Below are 24,179 nucleotides of genomic sequence, written 5' to 3' on the forward strand. Positions count from 1 at the left end.
CGGGAATCCAGCTCCTATCCTGAGACTGTTCCCATCCCTAAATACACACACAGCCCCTTACTTGGTGCATTGGAGTCCACTCGCAGCACACAATTTTAGAATTTATTTTTATTGCAAAAATTGTATCCAATGAAAATCGTACAATTCAGATAAATGTTTTCCAGTGTTTTAGTCACAACGTCGATTTTTCAGCATCTTTCCTAGCTGGCACTAATACCACTTACAGTAGCAGATGACGATTAAAATAACCATCCCGTTATCAAATGAAAAACATCAAAGCACATGTAAGTGATTAAAGCGGGAATCTCAGGAACACATGCTCAGCTCAGTGAAGATAATCCTATTTCGGTTAATCTTGATTAAAAAGGATTCTTTCGCTACTTGGGTGTGAATCTGCTCATCGTGCAGAAATGCCTAATTGAACGGTAAGGGCTTTTTGCACACAGCGGGTGTCCTCGGACGCGCCCCCCTTTGCCTGCCGTGACCCGAGCGCCGGGGAGGGGGCTCGGCACCAACACGGCGCCGGGAACACCGACACCGACACTGATACCGACAGTGACACCGACATTGGGGCCGCCCTCACGGCGGGGCCGCCCCCGAGCGCGGCACCGCAGCGGTGAGAGTCGCGCCGCCCGCGCCATCCGCGCCCATCGCCGCCGCCGCCCGCCGCACCCTCACCCTCTCCCTCTCTCCGCAGAGACGCCGGATCCTGAGCCCCGGGACGCCGCCCGCCAAGATGTTCGCCTGCGCCAAGCTCGCCACCTCGCCCTCCCTGGTGGGTGGGGGTGCGCGGGGGGCCCCTGCGCTTCGTCACCGGGCCCGTGGGTGCCGGCGGCGGGGTCGGTGACGGCCGCGGGGCGATCGCGGGTCGGGCGGGCCTCCGAGCCCCGCGGCAGCGCCCGGGGCCGAGCCCGGGCCGAGCGCGGCCGCCGGGAGCGAAGGCGGGGGTGGGGGTCGGGCGGACTGCGGCAGGGCCGCGTTCTCCTTCCCGCCTCCTTGGCGGCCGGGGCCGCTGCCAAGGTGAGGGCCCTCGCACACGAGCGGCGGAGGAGGGGCGGGTCAGCGCAGCCAGCAGCCCCGGGCCTGCTGCGCTCCCTGCCCCGCTCTAGGTCAAACTCCAGCCTGTTGCTTGTCCTGTGCAAGGCCGGAATTCTTTGCCCTTGCCGAGATAAAAGGCTGTCCTGCATGAGAATGCCCTCTGTGGCCTGCAGAAGGTCTCATTTTGCATGGTCCAGGCCCGGGTTTCCCCTGCAGGAAGAGCTTTGTGCAAGAGCCGATATGACCTTAGACTGCTGCGAGCCCAAGGACACATGCAGGCCGCTTGTGAAAAAGGATTCATTCATTTGTGCCTTGCTAAATTTAAAAGTCTAGGTTACATCTGTGCATTTAACAACTTCGAAAATAATTTTGATGGCTTTTATTTGTTCATTTCAAGATGTGTTTCACTGCTTCCTGGTCGGTCAGGATTTTTTGTCGCTGTTTTGCTCTGGTTTCTGTCAGCATGTATATGTTCACTGAATGAACATGAATGGTGTGGCTATATATACTAAATATAGTACCTATTTACTATATATCTTCTGAAAGCAGTGATGTCACGTTGCATGCAGTGCTTCTGTATCGTTTATTGTATATCCAGCTTTCAGAGATTGCTGTCTTTCAAGGGAGACAAATGGCTTAGTAGCTAATAGTCTTACTGTCTTACAGGCTATTGTATGGAACAGCTGTGATCAAATGATTCTTTTTTTATAGTTTTTTTCTTTCTCTTTACAGATCCGTGCTGGATCAAGAATCTTGTACAGACCAATTTCGGCATCTGTGTTGTCTAGGCCAGAGGTCAAGAATGGAGAGGTACCTTATAAACAAAATTCTGTATCTTCCTAAATTACCTGGTGAGCCTAAATGTCCTCAACCTAGAGTTCACTTGTACTAACTCAATACCTATAGTGTGAAACTTGCTTCAAGTCAAACACCTAATAATACTTGTTGCTGTCTTGCTCTTTCCCCTGGGAAGTCTTTCACATTTAAAGTTGATACTTTCAGGTGGAACAGGTAACATTCTGAAGTTTATGACTTACAGTCTCATCACTCTGAAGAATAAGTAGACATTGGATCTAATACAACTTTTAAAACTGCATAATAACACTATCACATGGTGTTTTGTCTGAATATAATGGTTTTTCATGTTTTGTTTTCTTAGGGCAAGTCAACAGTTAACGGGGCCCAAAATACTGTCTCCCAGCTAGCACTTAGGGAATTCCAGACTAGTGCTATCAGCAGGGACATTGACACTGCTGCCAAATTCATTGGTGCTGGTGCAGCCACAGTAGGTGTGGCTGGTTCTGGTGCTGGAATTGGAACAGTCTTCGGTAGTCTAATCATTGGTTATGCCAGGTAATCAATCTCTCTCTTTAAAAACTTTAATTGTATGCAGATGTATCTTGAGACAGCAGAACTGTAGAAAAGATAAAGGCACTGTAATAAATTCTGTTAATGATTACTGTTACTGATACACATGGCTGAAGAGAGTCTTATGAAACTGTACCATATTCATCAGGATGGCTCTGTTGTTAAATTCAGAACTTTGTACACTCTTCCTGGAGGAGAGCCATGAAAGAAATTGCATCATTAGACTTGGTTGGTCTTTTGGTCACTGAAGTCCAGTGTTTGAGCATTCAGTTCAGAACTGAAATAAAAATCCAGCCTGTATCAGCCCATGTAAGAGGAAAAGTCCTAAATAGTCTTCATAGTCAGAATCATTGTTTAGGAATGGATGTTTTCTAACACATTCAGCTTGGCATCTCAGAATATGCAAATTATAGCAAATGAGTTATCGTTCCTTCTAGAAATATGAAGGGGGTAAGGGTGAGAATTTTGTAGTGGGGATGAACTTCCAAGTAATTTTAATCTTCCTGTAATAGAAGTAGTTCACATGACATGGAAGAGCAGAACTGATACAGGCATAAAAGAGGTTTCATGTTTTTCACTACTTTTTCAACCAGTTAAGTCTTGACTTCTTAATAAAGATTTTTAAGCCTTATTGAAGACAAGAAAGCTCACTTTCCACTTGAATAAGCAAGTGTTTTCAGTACAAAAATAATATATCAAGTTTTGAATTTGGCATGAACATGTCAATAAGCAGTTGTAGAACATTGCTTCATCGTTTTATATTGGAGATTCTCTCCTCTCACTTCTTGAAGGCATATTCATTGCATTTTTGCAACCAACTGCTGCAAATTTTTTTTCCTACTCTTGAGTGGTTTCAGTTCCTGTATTTGCCTTGACAGCTGGTTAAAACATGATACACATGAAATTCCTTGGGAGTATGGTTCTCATGTCACAGATGTGAAAGAAATTTCTAAATCAGACCTGAGTCTAGTCTTAATTGCCAACTAATTTGTCTTCAGTGAAATCCTAGCAAAAAGTTGCTTGGATTTATTGGATTTTCCTGTTACAAAATCTGTAGCAAGGTACTGTGAGGTTAAACTGCATGAAAAAATCGTAAGGATAAAAAGGACTTACACCTTCTCTTTCTTCTAGAAATCCTTCTCTGAAGCAGCAGCTGTTCTCATATGCTATCCTGGGATTCGCCCTGTCTGAAGCTATGGGTCTCTTCTGTCTGATGGTTGCTTTCCTGATCCTGTTTGCCATGTGAATGGAGACCTGCCTGTAATATTGGCATTGGAATGTAACTGCATTTTATGGGACTCCCAAAATGTTGGTGTCATGGAAATTGATGCTATTTCCAAAGTCATTTCATTAAAGATAACAACTTTAACTGTCAACTTGTTGCCTTCATTTATTGTCTTTCTCACTAGGGTATCTGGAAGATGACATTTTGTAATTCAGTCTCCATGGATTGCTCCTGATAATAACATATTGCATAGCACTCTTCCAGTCACACATTTTCTTCATTAAAATTAATGTGACATATACCTAAAAGATCAAAGGATGCAGAGATTAAGTGTGCAAGGCTGTACTCTTGGCCTTGTTCCTTCACTTGTGTTTTTGTTTTTTCCTAAGCTAGCTGGAACACACACCTGGCACCTCTTGATAGAGTGAGCCAATGAAAGTGACAGGACACTTGGTATCAGTTTTCAACTACACCAGATATTTTTGATTACCATGGTAGGTTTTCCACTTGGATCTCACCAGTGTCCCCATTGAGCTAAATAAGCAACTGCTTTAGTATGGTCCAAGGCATTTAGTTGTGACACGTGGACATTATATTTTATTTAGTTACTGCATTTTTGGCATCACCTAATTCAAAGAGAATTTCCAGCTTTCCAGTTTTGTAGTCAGCCTTGCATTTTCTCACACATTCTTTGAAGAGCATTAGGATTAAAGCATTTTGGTTAAAAAATAGCTGCAGTATCTACCTTCACTTCTCTTGTAGCAGTCTAAATGGATTTATGGTGTCACCTATATTTGGAGGAAAGCACTGTGTGCTACTGTACTTACCTGGTGGGGGGGTTGATAGCATCTCAAACCTTACCCAGAATACTAAATAATCTGATCATATAACGAAAAAAAAAAGCTGAACTTAGTAAGAATGTAAGTCAAATGTAAGTCAAGCTTGTTAAATGTTTTGTCATCTTGCTGTTAAGTAATTACTGAATTAAATATAGGAATTTTTACTGGAGGAAATGGAGAAATTATTAATGACTCAGATATGTGAAAGGTGTGGGTAAGATTTTGTTTTAATCTGAATTAAAAAGCACCAAGTGGGTATTCAAAGAGATATGGTTTAGTGGACTTTAGTCAACTTCAGTTTATGGTGGACTTTGCAGTGTTAACAGTTGGACTTAATGATCTTAAAGGTCTAAAACACCTTTCCTTCAAGGTGTTTCCCAACCTAAATGATTACAGAATTTGTGTAGCAAAATTCTAGAACCTAGCACGAGAAATAAGGTCCTCCACATGTTCTTAGTAGAAAACAGTAATCTCTAATACAGAGAATGTTATTTTATATATGTGGACTTCAGAAGTGTAGAATATGAAGCAAATTGGAACAATATTAGTAGTGTCTTGCATGAGTAGATCAGGAAGTGGGGGTTTTGAGGAGTGAGAGGATAGGAGGTGAACCACATTGCAGGTATCTTCCACGTGGTCTGTGCTCATGCAGTGGTGACCTTAGGGACTTGCTATTACTCATTCCTGGAAGCCATTGATTTGCAAAGCTCACAGTGCATTTGTCCTGGCTGAAAGGTAATCTAGACTCTAAATTTCATCTGTGTATTGCTGTTCTGGTAGGTGGTGAACTTTTTTTCTCTTTCAGTGCAGCAGGGATCTCTACAGGCATCTGAGGTGGCAATCCTAAAATCATGGACAGTCCAGTGGACTAGCTTAATTCAAGCTTCAGGTTTCTCTATCGCTGGGATTTGGCCAAACAGGCATCTTCAGATTGGTCTTGGTCAAGTCCAGCTCCAGCCCTGCTAATTCAACTTAGGAACTTGTTTGCACATAAAATGTTTCTGCTGAGCTGTAACGGTGTTTGGTGTAGATAGAAGACCTGGCTGGATTACTGCTCTGTAAGTTCACAGAGAAAGCCACCTGAGTCACCGTGAGTTACTGGAATCAGGTGTGAATAATGAGTTTTGGATTTACATCCCATCTTTTACCACCCTTTCAACATGAACCCTTTTTCTTGTGACCAGCCTTGCCTAAAAGGCAGTGGACACCTTGGGTGACCCTAAATGTGGATGTGAAGGTTGTTTTAGTAGTAGCCTCCCCCCAGGCTTTTTGCCTTTTAACTCACTCAGACTGGTGAGCATGGGCCAAACTCAGGCCAAGTGGCTGTTTAGTTACAGCAGTCATGACAGAATCAGATCTGCATTCTGCAGATAAAGATTAATGGGGACTTTGAAAACAAGGCAACAAACCTGCACACAGAGGATTATCCTCCTTATAGACAATAAGGGGCTTAGAGCAGTGAGTGACGGGCAGATACTGACAGGTGAACTGTTCCAGGGCACGTGGAATTCCCTTCCCACAGAGCTTGGCTGGTCAGTTTGAGTGGTCTGACAGAGAGTACCCTCAGTTTTCCTAAAACGCTCACAAAAGTAACAATTATATATGTGTAAAGGACTTTTTCTTACAAAAACCCCCCAACTCAGTCTCTCTGCCTTAATAGGGCAGCAAGACCAAGGTCTCTTGATCTTCCTGTAAGAGTTTCCATCAAGAAATCTTCCTGTAGGTCAGAGAAACCAAACTTAAGTCTCATGACGTGTTCCTGTAGGCTTTAGTTCCCCAAAACCTCTGTCAGTTTCTTCTGACATGGACCATGCTGAACTTGGAGATGATCAGCTCATGAAAATTTGTCTTGTAGGTTCTCCAGATTGAAAGACTGACTGTTCATGTTTCATTGTTGAAGATGAAGCCTGCTAAAGCAGAGATCTTCACTGTATCTGCATAACTGTTCTGCCTGCTCTTCAGGAGATCAGACATCACAGCACTTCTGAAATAGCCATGTTATTCTAATGGAAAATGAAGGAAATGTTAAAGTTACCAATTATGCTCTTAAGTTAGTGCTGCAGGTAAAAGTGATTCATCCCGTGCTGCAGGTGAAACTGAACATCCTGCTGCTGTTTTTTCCCTTTTCCTGCTTTCCTTTTCTTTGATTTTTGCATCAATTTCACGCTGAAGAAAGGCACCTGTAGTTCAGTTTTTTAGTCCAGGCTTAGGACTGCTGCTGCTACATAATGATGAAGCTAAACCATCAAAAAGAACTTGTTTCTAATACAAGTCTTAGTTGCTCTCTGAAGAAAGTTCTCTATTCCTCTCTTCTGCAAGTACAACTGAGTCCTTGCAACATGCTACTTTAAAGAATAATTCCACCTTTGAGTAAAGAATGTACTTTCATGCAATGCTTTCTATCCTACCATGCCTTAAAGAACATTGGAGAAGTGCTGTACAGTGCCCTTCAAAACCATTGCAAGAAATGAAACATACCATACTGTCTTGTGCAAGTTCAGAGAAACTCAGCCAAAATGTATTTTACTGGAACTGATACTACTTTTGTAGAAGTACTTTGTTGTTATGGCCTTGCACTCTCAGATCCGTCTCAGAACAAGATCAAATGATGCACACACACGGAATTAAAGCTCCATGTGTGATTCAGAGTACACACTAGCTAAACTGTGTTGCCATATAGGGTTATGCTACTTTTTTGACGAATCCGAAATTCTTTTAGTTCCTCCTGTGTAAAATACAGGCGTTTGCCATTATTCTGCAGTGCTGCAGCGTTTTCATACATTAACCAAGGTGAATGCTTGGCACAGCCACGGCTTCAGGCACACACCTGGCTCCTGCCCTGAGAGCGGCTGTGTTGGGACACGGGCAATCTCGCCAGCCCAGGGCTTTGGAGCGCTCATTATTCCAGAAGTGAGATGTGACAGGCGCCTGAGGCCGTGCCGCGGAGCGAGGCCTGCAGTGGTTTATTCACTGCGTGGTGCCTGCTGTCCCCAGCCGCCGGCCCTCCTGCGGATCACGGGCACCTCATGCTGAGCTGCCCCCCGCCAGGGCCGCAGCAGTGGTGCCGCGGCGCGGAGCGCGGCCGGGGGTGTCTGTCACTGTCAGTGTCCGTCGGTGCCGCCCCGCCGCCATGCCGGCCCGGCCGGGGTCGCTGTGGGCAGCGGGACCGGCCCCGCCCCGCGCCGCGTGACCGCCCCGCCCCGCCCCGCGGAGGTGTCAGCGCGGCTCTCGCGAGAGGTGACGGAAGCCCGCGGGGGACCCGGCCTTTAATGTGCGGTCCGGCCGCGCCGCGGGTGAGTTTGTAAACACGGCCCGGCCCGGCCCGGCGCGGCGCGGCTCCTCCTCCTCCCCCCGCGCTGCGGCGGGTCCGGGAGCGGGAGCCCCGCGGGGGCACCGGCGGCAGCCGCGCCGGGCCCGGCCCGCGGCCGGGAGGAGGGGGCAGGCAGGCCTCGCCTCTCCGCCTCGCCCCTGCTCCGGGGCGGCCTCCGTGCGCATCCATCTTCCTCTGTAAGCAGAACTCGGGCCGTGCCGCTGCTGGTGCGGGTGCGGGGGATGCCGGGCGCGGGGTAAGCGCAGCTCCTCTGCGCCAGGTGCGGGCCTGCTGGTGTCTGGCCGTGGAGCTGAGCCTCCTGGACCAGGTACCTCTTGGCTTTGCCTCTTACTGTGCCGTAATGCCTCTCGAGTTGTCAAATAAAAGGTCTCTGAAGCTTTCACGTGAGAAAGCATGTCACAGACCCTCAGTGGGTGGTAGCTGCACGGTGTTTAAGGCAGAAATGTTTTATGTCAGGATGTAACGTCATGTTTGGAGTTAGGGGAAATGTGTGCTGCCATGTTGCTTCTGCAGTCCTACTCATTGTACAGCGTTTTGGCATCCCTGCTCTTGGAGGGAGATCATTAGTGTGTTTGTATGCCCTGTTCATGCACCCTGTGTCCCTCACTTGCTTTTCGTTCTGTTGCTTTCTCCCAGAGGCGTTTATCTTCCAGTAGTGATCTTGTCACCTGTTTTCTTGTGCTGAAATGAGAAATTTGAGTAATCTGAACATTCTGAATCATCCCCTACTTTCCAAACAGCGACCACAAACATGGCTGAAATGTATTTTATTTACCACCTTTTAAAACAGTGGTTTTGTTTTTTGCTTGACATATTCTGCTCATGGCAGTGAATGTCACATCCACACTTGCTGAGCATAAAGCTGGATAAGAGGTAATAAAAACAAATGTTCTGAAGTTTGGGTTATGAGACTTCTAGGTCTGGTTAGATGCTAAATTCAGCACGAGCAGATAGGATCAGAGCAGTCCTTGTGGTTCTGGTCTTCTGCAGGTGTTCCAGGTGGAATTTCTTCAGCCATCTGCTGAAACAGGTTGCTGTCTGTTAGTGAACATCATTTCGGGGGGACAAAGTGTAGTCCAGTTTGGCATTCACTGGAATTAACTCTGAGTGTTCATAATTATGCAATCCAGAATCAAAATTGACATCTTGTTAAAAACTAAACAATAATTTTGTCAGGGACTGGTTGTTATATAATGCCTCAAAAGAATTGCCAGATAATAAGAGACCTTAATGTGTACATAGAATGAAGCAGCTCTTTTAAAAAGCCGTTGGGATTTTATGTTTCAACACTGACATTGTATGCTAATGCTTAATCAAGTAGTTGAGCTTTTGATCTTTACAGTGTAGTTTAGTTGATATTTCTACCCTGACTTGAATTCTAGAGATATGAATATGTTTGGTAGGTCTTTTTCCAGAAACTTCTAGACTGTGCACAATCTAATGTAAGATACTTTCAGATGTTAAATTTCATCATACATACTTTTATTAACAATCTTGTTTTTCACGCCACTTTTCTTTTGTGGCCATGTTGAACAGCATGAACTATGGTATTATTTTCATTCTTATTTCATTAAATTTTGAATGGGCCTGGTGCTAAAAATTCCTTTTCTGTCATCAGCTTTTTTTTCTTCTACTCCTAATTAACTTAAACTTACAAATGAACATTTTTACCTCCATGAAGGTTTCCTAACTTAGTTATTTATAGCATCAACATTCTTAATGGTTTCTTAACATAGTCTTGAGTTCCTGTATAAAAATTATGCATTTTCTATTTTCAAAGGAGCAAATGTGGTTCAATACTTTTAACTCTTATTTTAATATTGACTAGATTTCAAGTTACCACTGTTCTGCATAATTGAACTGTATTTTTTTAACCTATAGTATGCACTCCAAGGAGGCTTTGGATATAGTTAGTGACAAAGATATTAGTCAATATTTAATAATTATGCAAGAAATGTTGGGTTTTTTTCACATTTATGCTGTACTGTTTTCAGCTTTGTTCAGTGTCAGCTTCAGTTCAGCCTGAGAACTTTTCCATTAGCTTCACTTCAGATAAGAGCTTTGCTTAAGCAAGGCATCCCAAACAATGTGTTGGGTTTTCTTCCTAGGTAAATCCAGTGGTCATTCATGTAAGTGCTTACAGGAAAGAAAAAGACTGTTCTGTTTTAATGAACAAGGGGATTCCTGTAGCGAGATATTTGATATATTTAAAGATTTTTAGAGTTCTTAATTAATTGAACTTTAGACTTCAGGGATGCAATCTAAGAAAATGTGAAAAGCAAGTAACTTTTTGGTAAGCTTCTTTTTTAAGTTTTGTTGAAACAAGTGTAGAAAAGTGAGGTTGGATTTCTAATGTTTGTTAGATTGAAGCTGCTCAAACCTAGATAAATGAGCTGGGGAAAGCAAGACCTAATACCTCTGTCAGCAAATTGTGAGAAGATGGGAGGAATATTAACCCCTCTATATTTCTTTTATGAGGTTCATTGATATTTTGCTAATCTACAAGAGCTGTATTCACACAGCCTGAATTTTTAGCAAGTTAAGTATTTTTCAGAGATACTCCTAATCTTTCTTTAAGCCAGTGGGTTGAATTGGAAGCCACCATGTTCAGCCAACAGGAGATCAAGGTCAAAGGACCTTTCTTTATGCCATTAGTGCTCTCTGTTTGCCAGAAATGTATCTTCTTGTGGAAGAAGCCATTCCTGCAGCTGAAGGAGTTTAATTGCTTTGTTTCTGTATATGTGGCTATCTGTCCAGCAGGCTTGTTCTTACTAGAACTTGTTAAGTCAATCATCCTGTCTTTTGTCTTTAAGTCAGTCATCTTTTCTTCTTGTCCAGATGCACTGCCCTTTGTAGAATTTAGACCAATGATGCATGGTATGGAATTAACTTTAGACATCAGATACTAGCAGTTAATTAATAATATCAGAAAAAAAGTGCCTAACATTTGATTTTTTAAAAGAAAAAAAAAAGAGCCTTGTGTTGGCAGCATAATGTGAGGAAGGAGCTCCTGTTTTTCTGTTCGCCAGCCATTGCTGTTTATGAACTTCAAATATTCTGGACTAGGGCTTATAGTTCTCTTGCACAATCTACAAGGTTACTTTCTGCCAATCCCACTTTCATGATGAGGAGGAATGTTTTAAATTTTCAAGTTTTATCTTCTCCATTTCCTTCATTGTTCAGTTTTATTTTTTAGGACTGTCAGATTTGACAGTGTTACACAAATACAGTCAGATCACTTCTGGAAGTGCCCTGAAATGGTCAAGTATTAATTACACTGGTTTTGCTTCACCTTTCTTCTTTTGCTTTCTAGGAAACAGAAAATATAGCTCCAGTCTCTCTAGGTAAGTAGAACACTGGGGTTTTCTTTCTTTTAAAATACAAATTACTTTTTTTCAAATTTATGTCACTTCTTAAGTGGCGTATTCTACCTACTAACTTCTGATTGTTACTGAATTCATAACTTGCAAATCTACTTGTACAGAAAATTTTGGAAATAAAGATAGACTCTTTAAATGTGGGAAGTGATTAGCATTTATGATGTGAATGCTATATGCAAGTGTTGAAAGCGTAAAAACATCGTGTTCATTTTTTGTTATTATTTGTTTGGTTGCATGAAAAAGTCATCTCAGTTGTGAGGTGTTGAAATTTAGAAAACAAAAATAGCTACCTGCCCCCATCTAAAGACATCTTGGAAGGAGCTAAGCAAAACACTAAATTCAACTCTCCAGGTAACCATTAAGAGAATATTATTCTTTACTGTCGTAAATATGTTCCATTCACTTGACTTTGAATAAATATGTACTTTTAAGTAAAATTCTTAAAAGTTGATAAAAGTTTAAAATTTTGACCTGGTTCTATTATACTTCAGTTTCCTATTATAAAATTAAACTTTAAAGTAAAGTCTTACATTACTCAAAGTAGTTATACACTATGATGAGATCAACAGAAAAGTTGATTAAGAGTTAATAATTCTCTATACAGTAAGGCTTTGTATCTTGCAGTAAAAGGGGGCACAATCCCAGATCCAATGTAATGAATAAAAGGAAATGTTGACTAGACGTGGCCGGTCTTGAGGAAATGCAAACATCCGTAGGAAAATGCATCAGTGGTGCTGTAACATAAGCATTTGGTAGTGTTTGGACTCAGAGCAGACTGAATGCTGCTGGACTACTGTAATTCTGGCTTGTCTCAATGGCCTGGTACAGTTTTTGTCCAACTCTCATGTTTTTCAAACCAGAATGTACAGATATTTCTTGGGTTGGAGCCAGACGCAAGTGGTCAGTGTAGCTGCAAGGCTTGGGTGTGCTTCTGCCTAAGCAGAAGGAGATAAATCAGCTACTGCTGTAGCTGCAGACTGACAGATTGTCCTCTGTGGACTGTCCAGTTTAGGAGGTTGACACACTTGCGAAAATATGCATCTCCTCTTGGCGTGTTGGCCAGAAGAATGCTGTCCTTCAAAAGTTTTACAGTTTTTGTTTGTTTGTGGGGTTATGTGTGTTCATAGCTGGCTTTTCTGTGCTCAGTTCTGGCAGTTTTCTTCTGTGCTGTTTGTGTCAGCCCTGATGTTTCAGGAGAGAAGGCTCTGTATTGTTACAGTGCTTAAAATAAGTAATCCCAGGGTAAGAGTGCACAGCCTGTGAGCAGCTCCGTGAATGGACATCTTTTTGCTCACACCTTGCTTTCTACAGGTAAAGTAGAGGCTTTAGCTGCAAGTCTGGTGAGTCTTTAGTAGGTGCATGTCAAGAATTACTTTTCTCAGCAAATTTGAAGAAGTTTTTGCAAGGACTGTTGATTCATATATATTTTAAACAGCTGCTTAAATGTTCAGTAAAAAAAATTTGAAACAAAGTGTCAGTTGTATTTTCCATGCTCCTGTATGTTGGCAATTGAGAGAAATCAGAAGAATCTGTACCACTTAAATAAGCCAACAAGACATGGCTTAAGTCGGTGTAGGCTTCTATTCTTTGTAAGATTGTCTTCTGAAAGGTTTTGGAAGCAAGCCTCAGACTATGTAGTAATAGTTTCCACCAAGAGTACCCAAGGTGTTTAATTAAAATCTTATGGAAATATGCAGATAATTGTTGAAGCTATTTTTGTAGCACATTTAGATACATATTAATGTGACATTTTATGGAGACATTTTTATTTTTTAAATAAGCACATTGCCTTAAGATTAGTGAATTATTTGGAAGCTCATTTTTATTTCTCCATACTATATATACTTTAAAGATGGGTATATACTTATTTATATAGTTTACTGTAATGTTTACATTCCAAACACCATGAAAGAGGCTTGCTACATTTTCAATAGGCATGATGTGAGTGTGTTTTACTTTTGTGTTGAAAGTACAGAGCAAACACAAAAAAAGTGAGATTATTAGTGTGATTTTAGTACTGAAGTTGATTATACTGTAAAGATTATTTCAGGTTTTTCTTGCATTCAGCTCTGATGCTGTTACTGTGTGACTGGAATTCTACATATGGATTTCTTTATGCTGCTGAAAGGAATGTAGGGTTTGAAACTTAGAGAAGCAAGTTGCAGTTCAATGGACTGTAGTCAGAATCATTTCACTGAATGTTCATTTTATTTGAAGAGATGAGTTAAGGCTGGAGTTTTACATTCCTATTGGATTCCTTCAGGAACCATCGTTTTTTCTCTGGGACAAGGTGTTAGCTGTTGCCTAGGTAACAGTCCAGGGTGACTCTAATTCCCCTCTAGGGACAGGGTTATCACTTCATGTATTATATTTCTCATTTGCCTGGATGAGTAACATTTTTGTCAAGATGGCATCTAAGTTGCTATTTTGGTTTTCAGGGGAAAGGTACTTTCTAAACTATCCTTTCTTACTGTGATATTCTCACTTTGAGCAGTCAGTCTACAGCAGGGAGAGACCCCTTTGAAATTAGAGTGGCAATTACCAACCTTTTTTCCTGAAAATTTGCCTTCTCTGTGTTAGTTTTTTTATGCCTGTCAGGCAACATGCAATCCGGAAGGAAAAGAGGATGCAGTGGATGGGGTTTGTGTGTATTTTGTAGTAGCAACAGGTTTTTGACCACACAGAGAAGACTCTGAAGGTGTCAGAACATTACCCAAGTTTGGATTGTCCATTGCAATTGTTCACCTCTGTTTCTTGCTATGATATCTTTATGGTATACTTGAAATTTCAGTTATCGTGCACAGAATTTCATCCAGTCAAATTTTGAATTTCTGCAAGGCTGAGGTTCCACAGCCCTGCTTGACAACCTGTTCCAGTGTTGTGGGATTTTTTTGTTTTAATGCTATGTTCCTCTTCCTCTACACTTGCTCCTAACTTTCTTGATGTGTCTCATGAATGTTGCATCTCATCCTTTTATTATGCTCTACCTAAAGTCTGGATCTGACTTTTCTGTATCAATACATTAGACAGTTTATGACAGCAAGCAGATCCTTAGCACTCCTTCTCCATTCTGAACAAACTTTGCTTCTTCTTGTTATGTAATAGTCCGGCCTCCTAGCTGTTTTGGTGGGGCCCCAGATGATCTCCAGATCATCAGCTGTCTTGAGGGGCTCAACTCTGGATGTGGCACTTCAGCTGTAGTCTTAGAGTGCCAGATATGGAACAGCAATCACTTCCCTTCATCTCGTTGCTGTGCCTTTGTTAATTCATCCCAGTAGCCTCTTGTCTTTCAGTGCTACAAGTGACATGACGCTGAATCATGTTGGGTTTGTTGGCCACCAGGAGTTACAGGTTCTGCCCCAAAGCTGCTTGACAGCCAGTTGCCCCTCAGCCTCCACTGTTGCATGGAGTTATTTGTTCCAAGTGCAAGCCTTGCAAGTCTTTGTAACAGTAAATACAGTTCTTACCAATTTGGCTGCACTAATGAATGTGAGCCCTTTGTTTTCCCATCCTGTCAGATCCAGTTTCTGTTTAGATTTTTAATGTCCAAGGTCTTGCTTAGAATGCAAGTGAACTTCTTTTAGGTGCAAAAATTATAGTGCTTCAACATAATTTTTTCTCTTCAGATATTATCTGGAATCTCTTTACAAGGGATTACCTCACAAAATTCCATGTGGCCTGCAGTCAAATAATGTTACAAAGATGAGGAAATGAATTTATCTCCAACTTTTTTCCAGTAAGTTTGCCAGAAGGACAGCGCTGCTTTTCTTTTTCACAAGGATTGATTTTTCACTTGTATATCAGGCATTCAAAATTCACAGGCTCCACAAACTTAAGACATGGAACCAGATAAGAGCTTCACATGCAAATATGAGATGTGGTAATATTCCTTGAAAAGAGAAAATGAATGGACCTAAAAAATTTACATCTTCTCACCTACAAAAAATACTGACAGCATGGAGGGAGTTGATTTTATGGCTAAAACTGCATCTCTGAGACTGACAAGACATAGTAACAGTGTGGAAAAAATGTCATACATGTACTTCACGTATGAAAAAATGTCATACATGTACTTAATCAAAATCTTCATGCTTTGGATTCAAAGAAACCAAATCATAATTGTTTCTTCAACCATTAGACATTTCTTATATGGGTATTGCTTTTCTACTCATAATACATATCCATATGTCTGTATTGGCATATGGTGGCATTGTAACAGTAAATACAGTTCTTACCAATTTGGCTGCACTAATGAATGTGAGCCCTTTGTTTTCCCATCCTGTCAGATCCAGTTTCTGTTTAGATTTTTAATGTCCAAGGTCTTGCTTAGAATGCAAGTGAACTTCTTTTAGGTGCAAAAATTATAGTGCTTCAACATAATTTTTTCTCTTCAGATATTATCTGGAATCTCTTTACAAGGGATTACCTCACAAAATTCCATGTGGCCTGCAGTCAAATAATGTTACAAAGATGAGGAAATGAATTTATCTCCAACTTTTTTCCAGTAAGTTTGCCAGAAGGACAGCGCTGCTTTTCTTTTTCACAAGGATTGATTTTTCACTTGTATATCAGGCATTCAAAATTCACAGGCTCCACAAACTTAAGACATGGAACCAGATAAGAGCTTCACATGCAAATATGAGATGTGGTAATATTCCTTGAAAAGAGAAAATGAATGGACCTAAAAAATTTACATCTTCTCACCTACAAAAAATACTGACAGCATGGAGGGAGTTGATTTTATGGCTAAAACTGCATCTCTGAGACTGACAAGACATAGTAACAGTGTGGAAAAAATGTCATACATGTACTTCAGTTAATCAAAATCTTCATGCTTTGGATTCAAAGAAACCAAATCATAATTGTTTCTTCAACCATTAGACATTTCTTATATGGGTATTGCTTTTCTACTCATCATACATATCCATATGTCTGTATTGGCATATGTAGCCATTAAATAAGTGTACAGTGCCCTATGATGACAGGTTCAGAAAAACTAATTCCTCTGGAGATCTAAACAAGACTAACTCTGTTACTTTGGGCCTGCATTTGAAAAAATTAGATTGTTACATAGCTGAAGAATAGTGGGATAGCTGTTAACAGTGTTGAAGTTCCACATGTTGTAAGGATAGACTCTTAAACTGTCATGGATAAGGACCTTATTTCTTACCCTGAAGCGTTAGTGATGAGTATTGAGACTTACCATAATCTTGTTAATATTCCTCAGTAGTGAAAGTACCAAGTTCACGGTTTGGACAGTTAAAAAAAAATACTTCATTCCTTCAGAAACTTGAGACAGGTTATGAACTCTTTGCAGACAGTGGAACAGTCTTCATCTCTGATTTGCTTTGGCATCCTTTCTTTGGGATGTAAATGTTTCCCGGAGCTTTCTGTGCCAAAGACTCTGAAGTTTCTGGCAGCCATTCATCTCTCTTGACTTCTGATCTCCGCTCAGTATCCCCACTCCTTGAAACATATATATTTAGAAGTGACAGTTTAAAATCTCCTGCATGCCATGCTTTTCTTTTTTTGCTGTTGGGTGAACATCACCAAGGACACTGGGATCTCCTCCTCTTTGAAGGAGTATCCAAAAAAGTCTATACACAGTGGTTTTTTTATCCAGAAGGATCAGATACAGTATTCCCTACAGATCTCTGAGGTAATAAGTCTGAAATTATTTGCTTATGCTTACTTGATATGTCTTGTGTCTAGTGCCCAGATGTGTACCAGAAGTTTACATTCTTAGGATGGTTAGACAGTTTGAGAATCCTTGCAACTCTACATGACCAGTATGCTGGGGATGACATGGGTTTATTCTGCCTGGATCTTTAATCATAAAAACATCTTTATTCATCTTTATTCGCCTTTATTACTTCATCAGTCTAAATAGTGTCCAGAACTAACACCGTTAGTTCTCAGTAGAAATACTCATTTAAAGATTAATGTATTTCCTCCAAGGCAAAGCTACAGATTCCACAACTAATTAGAGAATGTATTGAAGTAAACTATTTATGTGAAAAACTGCTGTGTTTCATGGGTGAATAGTGGACATTTTATCATTTATCTTTACAAAAAATAATTCATTATTATATTTTTAGCATGCATAGTAATTAATATCTTCTTTTAGTTACAGTTCATTGCCATGAAAAGGAGGATATGATAGTTTGCCCTGTGAAACAGGTTTATATGTGAAATCTGGCAGGTATGTGTATTAGTATGTGGGGTGAGTATGCAAAATAGCGCCAAATATCATTGATACCTTACTTCTTAAGTATTTTTAGGCTGTCAGTAATTAAGTAGCTGAAACATTGCTAAAGTACATGAAACATTACTAAAGTACATGTTTTTGTAATTAAATTCATAACAGTTTACACAAAGGGCGATGTGCCAACTTACTTCTAATGATGAGCTTTAAATAAGGATTGTTAAAAGGCTAAGGCATGAACACTACTTCTTCATCCGTTGGCACCAGAACCTTGGCTGCATGGTGTTGTCTGCTGCTTTGATCTCTTTCTAACTGAGAATTGGATCATTATTGCAATGTATTTGATTTCAGTGACAAGTTGTTCTTACCGTGTTTTCAGATACTTTTTGCAGTTAGTCATGTTACATGTGAACACGTGGATTTCTGCTTGAGATGTACGTTCAGAAAGCACTCTGTAGTACCTTTCTGAAAGTAATAATGTATTTGATTTCAGTGACAAGTTCTTACCGTGTTTTCAGATACTTTTTGCAGTTAGTCATGTTACATGTGAACACGTGGATTTCTGCTTGAGATGTACGTTCAGAAAGCACTCTGTAGTGCCGTTCTGAAATCCATACTCTGGATCATGGGTATTTAGAATATTACTGTGGTCAGAAGGAAGAAATTCTTGCCCATAGAATATTAAAATACCTTGTTGATGTATTGATAATTTTTTGCATTATTTGTAAAATTTGTTATGTTCTAATTTCAATACAGGTAGCACAACGACCTGTGGAATATGAGTGATGACAAACCCTTTTTATGTACTGCCCCTGGATGTGGCCAGGTAATGGTCTGAACTGAAGTTATTAGCATTGTTCAAATAAAAGTGAAACAGTGAAATGTATTTTTAGAGATTGAAGAAAAAGGGCTTATGATAATTGCTGTTAAGTATTTTTGTTTTGCTGAAAAGCAAGAATTTATAGCGTGTGGGTCTACACCAGCCCATGATTCCAGGGAAGGTTAAGAGAGAAGTTCATGTCCCAGATGCCAGCCTCGTCCTGTAAAACAGAGAGAGGGAGTCAGGCTCTGGACATCGTCTTCCCTCTGGAAGGGCTGCTCCACCACTTAGTGAGGACAGACAGACTTAAGTCTGTCAGCATGATAGAATGCAGAAAATTCTGGCTTATGCTATATGCAGAGATAGGGTACAGGAGTTGTAGAGAGCTGAAATCTGGGCAGTAAAGTTCTAAGGAAAAAAAAAAGTCCCTTTCATGTTTCACCCTGTCTTACAGTGATCCTCCGGAGTTATAGAGAGCTGAAGATCTGGGCAGTAAAGTTCTAAGGAAAAAAAAAAGTCCCTTTCATGTTTCACCCTGTCTTACAGTGATCCTCCATTTTTAATTTCCTTCACAGTTCCACATGCACGTGTCCTTTTTCATGGAAACATTCTGAATTACTGTACTCTGAGCTGAATTCAGTTTATGTATTAGTTCCTGAGTGGTGATTCTTGGCATGGATCTCTCATATGTGGAGTGACTTAAATTAGTGAGGCATAACCAGAAAAATTAATTTGAGCTCAAATGTTCACAAAGAAAATTAAGAATTTCAGTGTTTTGTATAAAATGTGTTCTTTTTAGGAAAGCTGCATCTTGGGAAACATTTTCTTAGGTTATGTCAATTGAAACACTAACTTCACCCACAATTACAGATACACAGCAAATTAGTGAAAATAAACAAATAGTGAAAGTAAGAATGTCTCTTCTACAGCACTTAGTTTGTCTGCTTACTGCTTTTTTATAACATATATCCCAAAAATTGGGGCAAGTATGCATGAAATGAGCAAACCTGAGAGGTTTTTAAAATGCTGGTAAAGGTTTAGTTAATTCACAGCATTTCAGTTGTCTGGCAGTGTTCTAGTGTTGCCCATTCTACCTGCCCCTTGTTTTATGTAGTAAATTGTCAGGGGCAGGAGCTACAGTATTTTATTTTATCTTTACGCTGTTAAATGCAGTGAAGTTTGTGATTACAGATCAATTCTCATTAATGTGCTAATACACACAATGCAGTAATCAAGTAGTGGTGATCAATTACTAGACATTGTCAAGATCCATTAATACAGCAAATAGCTGTTTGCTGATGGTTGATGGAGGCTGCAGCACTCTGAAATGTTATCTTGGACTTTTGATGAATGCAGGTACTTATACTGCAATTTCCCTGGTATATTTAGTTACTACGAACATAATTTGAGTTTTATAATATTTCTGCTTGGTACTGTTGACCAAGGAACAAGATATATCTGCCTTAGAGGGTTGTATTTTAACATAGTAATGGTAGTTTAACGTGTTGTAAAAATTGCTTTCTGTGGAAAATTTGTTGTGTTCACACTCCCAATTACAGCTGTTTCTTAAAACTTTCTGCTGCAGCGTTTTACCAATGAGGATCATTTGGCTGTCCATAAACACAAACATGAGATGACACTGAAATTTGGGCCGGCTCGTAATGACAGTGTCATTGTGGCTGGTAAGTATACACTTGTGTTAAGTTTGTTCTCTTTCCTGCTGGAATGGGCATGTGCTTTATGCATTTTCTGTACATAATGCATAGATTCACATGAAGAGAATGTGATACATTTTCTGCACTATACTTGTCTGCAGTGTGTGCTTAGGCAGTGTTTTTTTACATAATGCATGTCAGAATTTGAAGCCAGTATTATTCTCCATAAGTTACTTTTATCCGTATCCGATATATAATCCAAATATTTTTAAATTATCAGTACTTATATAATTGATTTAATTATATAAGCATTGAGTAAAAACATGCTAATAAAGACTACTCCTAAGAAGATCTGTAACTAAATTAAACTGTATTTCAGTTTTAATTATTCATTGATATTACTTGTCTCTTAAATTTTAAAATATGTAGCATCTTTTACATATCATGATGATATTAGAAGAATGAATCGGTGGTTATTCTTCCAATGGGATAGTAAAAGAAAGATCAGATCTTTGGTGTTCATTTTGGGTTAAATTCAAAATACTTTATTCCCACCTCTGAATTCATGTTATACCCTTAGTAATTACAACTTTTGTCCAGGATCAGAAGTAATCACCAATGGATGATTGACTGCATTATATATTTGAGAGTTTTTGAATGATGGTGTGTGCATACTTAGCATGTGCTAAGTATTCTGAAGTTACAGTCAGTCTGGGTTTTTTTCAGTGGTGGAGCAGACTAAATGAACTTCAGAAAGACTTTCAGACATTTTCTTGGGGTTTTTTTTATCCTTGTACATTACTAATTTGTTACAATGAGCAGATTAAAAAAATATTGCTCCTAAACTAGCAGTTAAAAATTTTAAAATTCTGTATGTGCTCCTTGTCATTTACACTGCAAGAAAAGAGACCTTTCAAATAATCAGGTGTTTAGAAATGACACTATGGGAGTGTCTCTGTGCAGCCACATTGCAGTGTAGGAGCTGTTGCAGACAGCAGGCTTAGTAAATCCACACAATCATGCCACTTCACAGTATTTTAAATGCAAGTAACTTCATGGCAAGTGTATTTAATTTTGACCTGATAATAACAGTGAAATAAGGCAAATATACTAAGAGGAATTTTATGTAAAGATGTTTTTGAAGCTGCTTCATGGGATAGTCACCCAGATGCCTGAAGTCTTATGAATCCAGTTTGATCCAGAGGCATCATAGGAGTCAATATGATCTTGTGCACAGCCACGCTTTCCTTTAGAAGTTCACACACTTGGAAATAACCACTACTGCTGTCAAATTAGGAAAGGAATCAAGCTGGCTTTGAGGTGTGCACTTCTCTCATTGGTTTTCTAATTAAAAGCCTTCATGTAGTCCTTATCTCTGTTTGCAAATAGAGTCTGCTTGCTCGTTGAAGTGTTCTGCTGTGCATTTGAGAATAGCTCCCCGTGGTTCGTGGACACAAAGGAAATGCTGTGGTTCCCTGCTGGAATTGTCAGGGTGGTTTGCAGGCTCCTGTCTCCAGCAGGTGGAGTTTGCCTGCCAGTGCCTCCCCGCAGGGCAGGATGCAGCCCGAGGGTTCCCAGCCACCTCCTCATCTCTTTCTGTTTGTTTATATTCTGACAATTATTTAGGACAAGTAGGTTCATAAATGGTATTGTAAAAATAAAATTGTGGGGGTTTTATACATTTCTTTTCAGATCAGACACCAACACCAACTCGATTCTTGAAGAACTGTGAAGAAGTGGGCTTATTCAATGAATTAGCAAGTCCTTTTGAAAATGAGTTTAAAAAGGCTTCTGAAGATGACATTAAGAAAGTATGTTCAAAACATTTTTTTTTTCCTCAGAGCTTCCACTTTTTTAATATCAGAAATTCTATTGAGAAAACAGACTTTGGATTTATATGTTGTCTTATAACTATACCAATAATCATGTTAGCTGCTTATATGTGTTGTATGTAGAGAATACAAATCTATGATTACTCTTCTGAAGTTTAGTTTACCTGATTAATTTTTCATATTTAGCATTGATAATGGGACACATTGTCCTAATCATGTAAGTATCTAGTCTATATCTGTTGAAGTTAACCACCAGTTTTGATTGAAATTTCCTGAGGTACTGAATAAGCAAAAAAGGACTGTGAAAAGTAAGTTTTTTAGCAGAAGGAAAAACACACATGAAACAATAATATGTGAACACTGACCATTTTGATTGGTTTTGAGTATTGATGTTACTGTAAGAATCAGTCATCATGATAATGAGAATTAAGTACTGAGTGAATTTTACTCAGTGTCAGTAATTTGGTTATGGTTATATTCATTGTGTGTTGAATGAACACTTTTGCTAAAACTATTGATTACAACATAAAGATCTACTTATTTTTTAGTGTACAGATTGAAATATTATAAAAACTTGAACTCTATCTGTTTAACAGCTTCATGTTTTTGTGAGGAACTTGCCATACATTTAAATGTTACTCTTATTTTTCATTTCACTGCTTCCCAGTCATAACTGGTTAGGAACCTAAACATTTAAATACTTAAGCAAGTAAAAAATTTTGTTCAATGTCCCCTTTGACTGATTTTGTCTTTAGTTGATTACCTGGTTGACTTCTATAGGTAGTGATGAAAAATATGGTTTTATACCTATTTATATAGGTTTTGCAGAATCAGTGGCTTCATTTTGTTTGTTTCAGTGTAGATTTTGAGAGATACTTGTGAATAGGATGGATTATTATTCATTCCTGACCAAGCCTCACCCCTGCTTTATAACAGCTGTATCAAATAATGGATTTATAAGTTTACATTTTTAGTTGCTGTATGCTGACTGTTTCTAGATCATGACATATGGTAAAATTGATTTTTTATTTGCCAAGTCTATTTTCTGTATAGCTCACCGCTGTTTTGAAGAAGGTTGTATCTACTGCAAAATATTTTAGACGTTTTGTTTATTTCTTTAATTGATACTAATTTTCCAAGCTGGCCTCTGTGTTACAAGAAGAAACACAGTCCTGCTATATCTATAAATGATTTGTATACACGAACAATCACGACAAAGTGTGGAAAAATAGCTCACGTTCTAGGGGATTGATAGTTGAGTTTTTTTCTGTAATATTTCATAGTCACTTGTGATATAAGAAGAAATTCCACTTACAGTCTTCCCTGTCTATTAGTAATATGTTGCTCAGAAAAACTAGGAATTTAATTGAAAAAAAGGCATTTGGAAAAGCTTCTTTGGGGGAAATTTCTTCCAAAGTATTTGGATAGCAGACTAGACAGGAATATAGGCTTAAATCTATAGTTTTGTTTTAAATACTTTTGTAGCTCAATTTCTTTAAGGCATTCTAGATGTCCTGGTGAATTTTATCCGTGTACTAATAGAAAATTTGCTTTTTCAATAATTATTAGCTGCAATAAGCTTGAAATTTGTCTATACTAACTTTCTCAATTTGCAAATGTGGTTAGGATTTTGTGCTTTGTGGCAGGAGGTATAATAATATACAGAAGGATAATACCTTAATTTAGCTGTAATTTTTAAACTGCAACACAGTCCTTCTGCATCTGTAACTTTCTTGTGGCCCTTGGAAATGGAAAACTCTAGGAATGTTTTTAATTCTCAAGAAGAAAATATTTAGTCTGACATTGGTGTTGAAAGACATTTGTGTTACTGAAGATGGGTGTTCATGTCGGTGCTGGTAAAATAGCCATGACTGGTGATGCATCTGCATCAAGACCTTTCAAACATCAGCACCTCTGTCTTGTAATGGGCTGGTATTTCTCTTATTTATATTTATATTTTTTTGCTCAGTTTTGTTTTTAAACATTGACTAATTTTGTTTTACGTTGTTGCTCATAGATGCCTCTAGATCTGTCCCCTCTTGCAACACCAATTATAAGAAATAAAATTGAAGAACCTTCAGTTGTAGAGACAACTCATCAAGATAGTCCTTTACCTCATCCAGAGTCTACTACCAATGATGAAAAGGTCAGAACCTTTATTTTTCTCTTCTTGCAATTTATTTTTCAGCTTTCTGATAATCTGTAAATTTATTGTATATGGTGATAGCCACACTGCATAGGTAGTTGAAAGGAAGAGAGTTGTCATTTGCCACATTCCAGTGGATATATAGGTAACTTGTTCAATTTTTCAGCTAGCTTTGTTCACTAGAATAATTGCTTCCAGTAAAGCTGGCCATCCAGGAAAGCCAGAAAAGAAATAAAATTTAAGATTTATGCTATCTTAGAAAATATTAAAAGGGCTCTTTATTCTTGTTTATGCCTCATCATTAGTAGTGATCACTTTAATATGTGATTTGCAGTGTTTT

At 39.4% G+C, this 24,179-nt stretch overlaps 2 protein-coding genes across 8 annotated transcripts in view; both read left to right on the forward strand.

Moving 5' to 3' along the window:
- Window positions 1-579: 579 nt before the first annotated feature.
- Window positions 580-3,782, forward strand: ATP5MC3 (ATP synthase membrane subunit c locus 3). 2 transcript variants are annotated; one of them, XM_039698993.1, is made up of 5 exons: window positions 580-616; window positions 698-775; window positions 1,771-1,848; window positions 2,198-2,391; window positions 3,538-3,782. In XM_039698993.1, exons 2-5 carry the CDS (start codon window positions 737-739, stop codon window positions 3,650-3,652), a joined length of 426 nt encoding a protein of 141 aa, XP_039554927.1. In that variant the 5' UTR covers window positions 580-616; window positions 698-736; the 3' UTR covers window positions 3,653-3,782. The 2 variants fall into 2 exon arrangements, with proteins under 2 accessions (XP_039554927.1, XP_039554935.1); XM_039699001.1 differs by lacking the exon at window positions 580-616 and having other exon boundaries at window positions 623-775.
- A 3,881-nt stretch (window positions 3,783-7,663) lies between these two features.
- The window catches only part of ATF2 (activating transcription factor 2), a 48,153-nt gene continuing 31,637 nt past the window's right edge, over window positions 7,664-24,179 (forward strand). For 3 of the 6 annotated variants that reach the window (XM_039705958.1, XM_039706234.1, XM_039706310.1), the window contains exons 1-7: window positions 7,664-7,763; window positions 11,115-11,145; window positions 17,309-17,383; window positions 18,143-18,212; window positions 19,792-19,888; window positions 21,554-21,672; window positions 23,711-23,839. In XM_039705958.1, the coding sequence (XP_039561892.1) occupies window positions 18,165-18,212; window positions 19,792-19,888; window positions 21,554-21,672; window positions 23,711-23,839 (393 nt within the window). In that variant the 5' untranslated portion in view covers window positions 7,664-7,763; window positions 11,115-11,145; window positions 17,309-17,383; window positions 18,143-18,164. The other 3 variants (XM_039706149.1, XM_039706045.1, XM_039706392.1) reach the window with 3 other exon arrangements.

This window comes from Passer montanus, unplaced genomic scaffold (genome assembly GCF_014805655.1).
Source record: "Passer montanus isolate IOZ18808 unplaced genomic scaffold, ASM1480565v1 scaffold1, whole genome shotgun sequence".
Lineage (NCBI taxonomy): Eukaryota > Metazoa > Chordata > Aves > Passeriformes > Passeridae > Passer > Passer montanus.